Source organism: Trypanosoma conorhini (genome assembly GCF_003719485.1).
Source record: "Trypanosoma conorhini strain 025E chromosome Unknown Tco_14.4_contig_00327, whole genome shotgun sequence".
Classification (NCBI taxonomy): Eukaryota; Euglenozoa; class Kinetoplastea; order Trypanosomatida; family Trypanosomatidae; genus Trypanosoma; species Trypanosoma conorhini.
The window spans coordinates 15,678-20,977 of record NW_021704413.1 but is presented as its reverse complement, the minus strand read 5'-3'; the positions used below and the strand labels follow the sequence as shown (position 1 = coordinate 20,977).

The 5,300-nt window shown below is 62.6% G+C and overlaps 4 protein-coding genes across 4 annotated transcripts in view, besides 6 other annotated features; all 4 read left to right on the top strand.

Moving 5' to 3' along the window:
- Nucleotides 1-177: 177 nt before the first annotated feature.
- Nucleotides 178-213: a microsatellite.
- A 113-nt stretch (nt 214-326) lies between these two features.
- Nucleotides 327-352: a microsatellite.
- A 206-nt stretch (nt 353-558) lies between these two features.
- Tco025E_05535 (uncharacterized protein) lies at nt 559-1,218 on the top strand (the record flags this gene model as incomplete). Its single annotated transcript, XM_029372429.1, has 1 exon — nt 559-1,218. The coding sequence occupies one exon, from the start codon at nt 559-561 to the stop codon at nt 1,216-1,218; it is 660 nt and encodes a 219-aa protein (XP_029227488.1).
- A 152-nt stretch (nt 1,219-1,370) lies between these two features.
- Nucleotides 1,371-1,389: a microsatellite.
- Nucleotides 1,390-1,727: 338 nt separating this feature from the next.
- Tco025E_05534 (uncharacterized protein) lies at nt 1,728-2,258 on the top strand (the record flags this gene model as incomplete). Its single annotated transcript, XM_029372428.1, has 1 exon — nt 1,728-2,258. The coding sequence occupies one exon, from the start codon at nt 1,728-1,730 to the stop codon at nt 2,256-2,258; it is 531 nt and encodes a 176-aa protein (XP_029227487.1).
- Nucleotides 2,259-2,637: 379 nt separating this feature from the next.
- Nucleotides 2,638-2,665: a microsatellite.
- A 168-nt stretch (nt 2,666-2,833) lies between these two features.
- Tco025E_05533 (uncharacterized protein) lies at nt 2,834-4,204 on the top strand (the record flags this gene model as incomplete). The annotated part of the gene is made up of 1 exon (XM_029372427.1): nt 2,834-4,204. The coding sequence occupies one exon, from the start codon at nt 2,834-2,836 to the stop codon at nt 4,202-4,204; it is 1,371 nt and encodes a 456-aa protein (XP_029227486.1).
- Nucleotides 4,205-4,243: 39 nt separating this feature from the next.
- Nucleotides 4,244-4,269: a microsatellite.
- Nucleotides 4,270-4,316: 47 nt separating this feature from the next.
- Nucleotides 4,317-4,337: a microsatellite.
- A 268-nt stretch (nt 4,338-4,605) lies between these two features.
- Tco025E_05532 (Flagellar Associated Protein) overlaps nt 4,606-5,300 on the top strand; it is a gene marked incomplete at both ends in the record, with an annotated part of 768 nt that continues 73 nt past the window's right edge. Inside the window, one exon of the mRNA XM_029372426.1 lies at nt 4,606-5,300. This exon is cut by the window's right edge and continues 73 nt beyond it. Within this exon, the coding sequence (XP_029227485.1) occupies nt 4,606-5,300 (695 nt within the window).

Below are 5,300 nucleotides of genomic sequence, written 5' to 3'. Positions count from 1 at the left end.
CTTTTTCTTTTTTCTTTTTTTGTAAAAAGGGAGGATGTGGAGGAAAAAGGAGGGAGACCCTCCACGAGCAGCGTGAAGGAATTGTTTGAAGTGCGCCGCGTCGCTTAAAGGAGGAAAAGCTTTGGCGAAAAAGAAAAGCCGAAATACCTTCCGTGTGCCACTGCGACCAAAAAAAAAAGCGGAGGGGAGAGGAGAGGAGTAGAGGGAAAGAGAATGGATATGCGTCTCTGTCTGTGTGTGGAGGTGGAAGGAAGAATTCATTGGGGAGTGTCAACGGCGGCACAAACCAGCTGCCGGAGGCTGCTGCAGTCGCGGTGATATGTGCTTCCCCTGCCCTTCCCTCCCCTCCCCTTTTTACTTTACTAGCGCCCTGCAGCTGGCGTACCCACTGCCCCCCTCCAGGGAAGGAAGTTTGGGTGAGGGCAAACGAGGGCCCCCAAATACAAGTCAGCCGCCGACGGGGAAACAGCCCGGGCCGGCGGAAACGAACGGTGACTGAAGATAAAAGGGAGTCGGGGTGAGCTGCGGCCAGCCCCGTGGAGCAATAACTTCTTTGAAATGTTTGCATCATGCCTTGTGGTGCGGGCTGGCTACAAGTGCCGTTTTGCGTGCCCCCGTCGCCGTGTCCAGGGTGCTGCGGCGATGCTGTTTGCGCGGGCGGCGTGTTGTGGCCGTCCAGGCAGCGAGCGGCGGAGTATGTGCCGTGGCGGCAGCGCGGACAACACGGCGCCACACCCCGGCGCTCTGGCGATCGTGCCGGGAGACTCGCTCCTCACATCCGAAGGACTCCGGAGCTACCGTGACGGTTATCTCAGACCGCTCTTGCTGCAGAAGCGCCATGCATTGCAGCAGCTGACGGGCATTAAAACCCACTGTGAGTTGGTGTCGCTTCAGTACGCGGACTACTACGCGGCAGGCGTCTTTGTGTTGTTGACGGCGCAGGCAGTCACGCTCTTCTACTGGGTGTACTTCCTCTTTGATTGGAACCTCGTGGAGCCCATCACGTACCTGCTTGGCTACGGCGGGGTGTGGCTTGCCATCGCCTGCCACGCGGCAACGCAACGAGACTTTACCTACGAAGCCTGCACTGGGATGATCGCCGCGCACTACCTTTCCCTGCTCCACCGCCGCCACAATTTTGACGTGCAGCTCTGGCAGCGGCTGACGGCGGAAGTAGAGCTGCTGGAGGAGCGACTGCGGGGGCTGGAAGGCGTCTGAGTCCGTGGCGTGTGCGCCCTTCTCTCTATCTCTCTGCGTGCCGCTGCCGGAGCGGGCGGTTTGCCGAATTCCCTGGTGTCCCGTTGGGCCCGCGAGTTGAAGGGGATATATCTCTGATTGCTCATTCAGTTGTAGTTCTATATATATATATATGTTTGTGTGTGTGTGTGTTCACGCCTCTCCCCGTCTCCCTCTCCTTTTCTTTTGTTTCCCGTGCAGTGGGAGGCAGGCGAGGGCGACGGAGGGAAAAAAATAAAGGCGAGGACGGCCACCTCACTGGCGGGCGTGCAGATAACGTGCGATGCTGTCGTGGACGCACTCACGTCCTGTGGGAGGACGCTGTGGTCTTTCACCGGAGCCGCTTTCTCCCCCTCTCTTTCTCTCAGTTCTGTGGGCAAGCAACACCGATCCGATAGTAGAGGAGCAGCCGGAAGGAAAAAGTAAGGTCACACATACACATACTCGGCTGAGGCTTTTAAAAGGAGGAGGGGGAGTAAAGGAGAGCGGCAATGAACGCGGAGGAGTATTGGCGCATGAAGGCCTGTGAGGCGGTGGAGGAGCACCACAGCATGATTCAGTCGCAGCGGGACGAGATTGAGCGGCTGCAGCGCCGTTGCAACGATCTCCTGCACGAGCGAAGTATGATGCGGGCGGCGGCGGCTGAGGACATCCGGCGCTTTTGTGTGGAGCATCAGCGAACGCAGCTGCTGCAACACTTCGCGGCAGGAGCGGCGGGGGCCTCAGCGGGGCGCCTGTCTGCGGTGTCGCCGATAGACTCCATCCCGCTGCATCTACTGCTGCAGTTCTTGCACCAGTACAGCGCCGGGATGGTACCAATGACGGAGAACATCAAACGGAAGCGGTCGCGGGAAACCATGAACACTGGGTGTGTGCCGAAAAACTTGAGCCAGCAACGTCTAGTTCAACGTGCGGTGGCGCGCCGCCGACTGCGGATGCGGGAGGACGAAACGATGGAGGAAGTGTTGCAGGAGCATGGTCAGCCGCACGAGCCGCGTCCGTGCGCCGATGCGGCCCGGTAGTATAACAATTTGTCCGTTTTGCTTTTGTCTCCCTCCTTCCCCCTTGCAACCGTGCATGCAAGTGTGTATGCCTCTTTTGGGTTGTTGTTGTTGTAGTCTCCCTCTATGCGTGGGGGTGTGCTAAAGTAGGAGGGGAAAGAAGAAGTGTGCAGTAAGGATGCGGATGTGCGTGTGACAGATGGGGATGCGTAGTACGTGGAGGGACTGTTGGCACAGCCGCCCCACACCTGTTCGTGTCCTGTACGTGTTGTTAACAGTAGGCCCTGTGGGCCTCCTTCCGCCCACCCTTCCCCCTTCGTCTCGCTCACGCTGTTGGCTCGCCTGCGCAGTCGAGTTCGCCGGCATGCATCGCCCGCATGCTGCACCCACGCTTCCTGCTTCTCTCTCTCCCCCTTCTCTCTCTCTCTGTGTGTGTCTGAGGGTGCGTGTGTTTGCTCCCCCACGTGCTTGACTTGCGGGCGGTGCCACGCGTTGCGGCGAGAAAGCGCAGAAGCCTCCGCCGCCGTTCCCTTTTCCCTCCCATAAGCTGAAGAAGGCCCCTGCAGCACTATAAAAGAAGAAGAGAGCGAGGTGGGATGACGTCGTCTGGCGGCGCATGGGAGGTGGTGGTGGACAAGGCGGCGCTGGAGGTGTCGAGGTTCCTGGCGGCGGCCACCGACCCCTTTTTGCCCGACTCCCGCACGGCGCGGTGGATGCTGGCGCTGCTCGACGCGAGCTCCCTGCGCGACGTCCTCGAGGAGCGCAACGACGGCGGCCGCTGCGGCATGATTGGCTGCCCTGCCGGCCGCGGGGCGGAGAGCCGGCGGCACGGCGACGGCGGGTGCGAGCGACGACCCGCCGGAGCTGCGTGCGGCGGCGGCGGCGGCGACGAGGGCGACGAGTGGGCGGGGGAGGAGGCGGGCGCATTTAGGCGGTACGAGCGGTACCGTGCGCAGCAGCCGCGGCGGGCGGCGGCGGCGGCGGGGCGCTTCTGCTCTCCCGCATGTGCGGAGGCGTTCGAGGCGCTGGCGCAAAAAATCCCCCCCTCGCTCGTCTACGCCCGCGGCGAGGTGGTGCAGGCCGTGGGGGGACTTTTCCCCAACATGAGCCTTGCCGCCCTTCAGCGGCTTGCGGGGGCGGAGTCGACGTCGGTGGCGGACATTGCCGAGCGACGCGTGCGGCAGGAGGAAGACGAGGGGCCACGGCCGCCGCCGCTGCACCCATCAGACCGCACGGCAGCCGAGGCCGCATCGCTGCGGGAGGCGCTGAGCGGCATTGCGGCTGAGAGAGAGACGTGGCGCCGAGAGATGCGGCAGGTGCAAGCCACAGGGGCTGACGAGGGACGAAGACGGCGGCTGCCGCTGCCACTGATGGTGTACGACTGGTGCATGACGATGTCAACCGCGAGGACCAAAGCCCTCTTCGCCACGCTGTGCCGCAGGGGTGACCTGAGCAGCGGCGTCTGGAGCGACACCGAGCACGGGGCGGGGCGAGACCGCAGTTTGTATGTGAAGTGCGTGGGGTCCATCCGCAGCCGGTGCCTGAGGCGCGCGGAGGCGGCGGCAGGCGTGGAGGAGGCGGAGCCGCCTTCCGTGGACCCACAACTGCAGCAGCAGCGCCTCGCTCTTTTCGCCGCGCAGGTCTTTTCTGCCGAAACCACTGCGGCCCTCTCGCGTCTCCTCTTGTACGATGAGGCGACGCTGCAGCAGGCGTGGGAGCTCTGGCGGTTGAGTGGCCTTCTCGCCACTCTGCAGTTTCCCTTCGCGCTGCCGGGAGCCCTCGTCGCCGGCGGGGCGGCGCCGCATGTTTTGTTTCTCGCGCTTGTGATGCTTGCCGCTGCGGGGCTGTGCGGGGCGGCGGCGTGGGCGGAGTGGATGCGGGAGGACGCCCTCGGCGAGTTGCTGGCGGCGTTGGGGGCCACCGCGGAGGAACTCGCGGCGTGCGTGCAGGTCCTCGTGCTGGAGTGAAATCCACGGCGGAGGGAGCAAGAAGGTACGAACCGGCCGAAGAAAGAAAGAAAGAAGAAGAGAAACAGTCAAAGGAGGGGCTGTCTTTGCGGCTGCCCCTCCCTCCCTGCACGCGTGCGTGCGTGCGTGCGTGGGATTATTATTATTATTTCCGTGACCAACGCCACTGCAATGTCGTGTTGTCTGCGCTGCCGTGTGACGCCTGCCCGCCCGCCTCTCGTTCTCTCCTTTTTTTTTGTTTTTGTCCTTCGCGCCGTGCAGAGTGGGGGGGCGTTACGACAGAAAGCCGTGCTTGGAAGGTCGCAGGAGCGCAGGCTACAAGCAAACGGGCAGCAGAGCGAGAAAAAGAGCGAGAGTTACGGGAGGGCGCCATACGCGTGTGCGGCGAGGCAGGCGGAGACATGTTCCACAACAGCTACCAGTCCGGCTTCCTCTCCATCCTGTACAGCATCGGCTCCCGGCCGCTGCAGATTTGGGACACGAAGGTGCGCAACGGCCACGTCAAGCGCATCACCGACGAGGACATTCAGTCCTCCGTGCTGGAGGTGGTCGGCAGCAACGTGAGCACCTGCTACATCACCTGCCCCGCCGACCCGAAGAAGACGCTGGGGATAAAGCTGCCGTTTCTCGTCATGATCATCAAGAACCTGAAGCGGTACTTCTCGTTTGAGGTGACCATCCTGGACGACAAGGGCATCCGCCGCCGCTTTCGCGCCTCCAACTACCAGAGCACGACGCGGGTGAAGCCGTTCACCTGCACGATGCCGATGCGCCTGGACGAGGGGTGGAACCAGATCCAGTTCAACTTAGCGGACTTCACACGGCGCGCGTACGGGACTAATTACCTGGAGACCCTGCGGGTGCAGCTGCACGCCAACTGCCGTGTCCGCCGGCTGTACTTCAGTGACCGCCTTTACTCGGAGGAGGAGCTGCCACCGGAGTTCAAGCTGTTCCTTCCCATCTCCCAGCAGCAGCCGACGCAACAGCAGCAGCAGCAGCAGCAGCCGACGCAACAGCAGCAGCAGCAGCAGCAGCAGGCACAGCCACAACAACAACAGCAGCAGCAGCAGGCGCAGCCGNAGGCACAGCAGCAGGC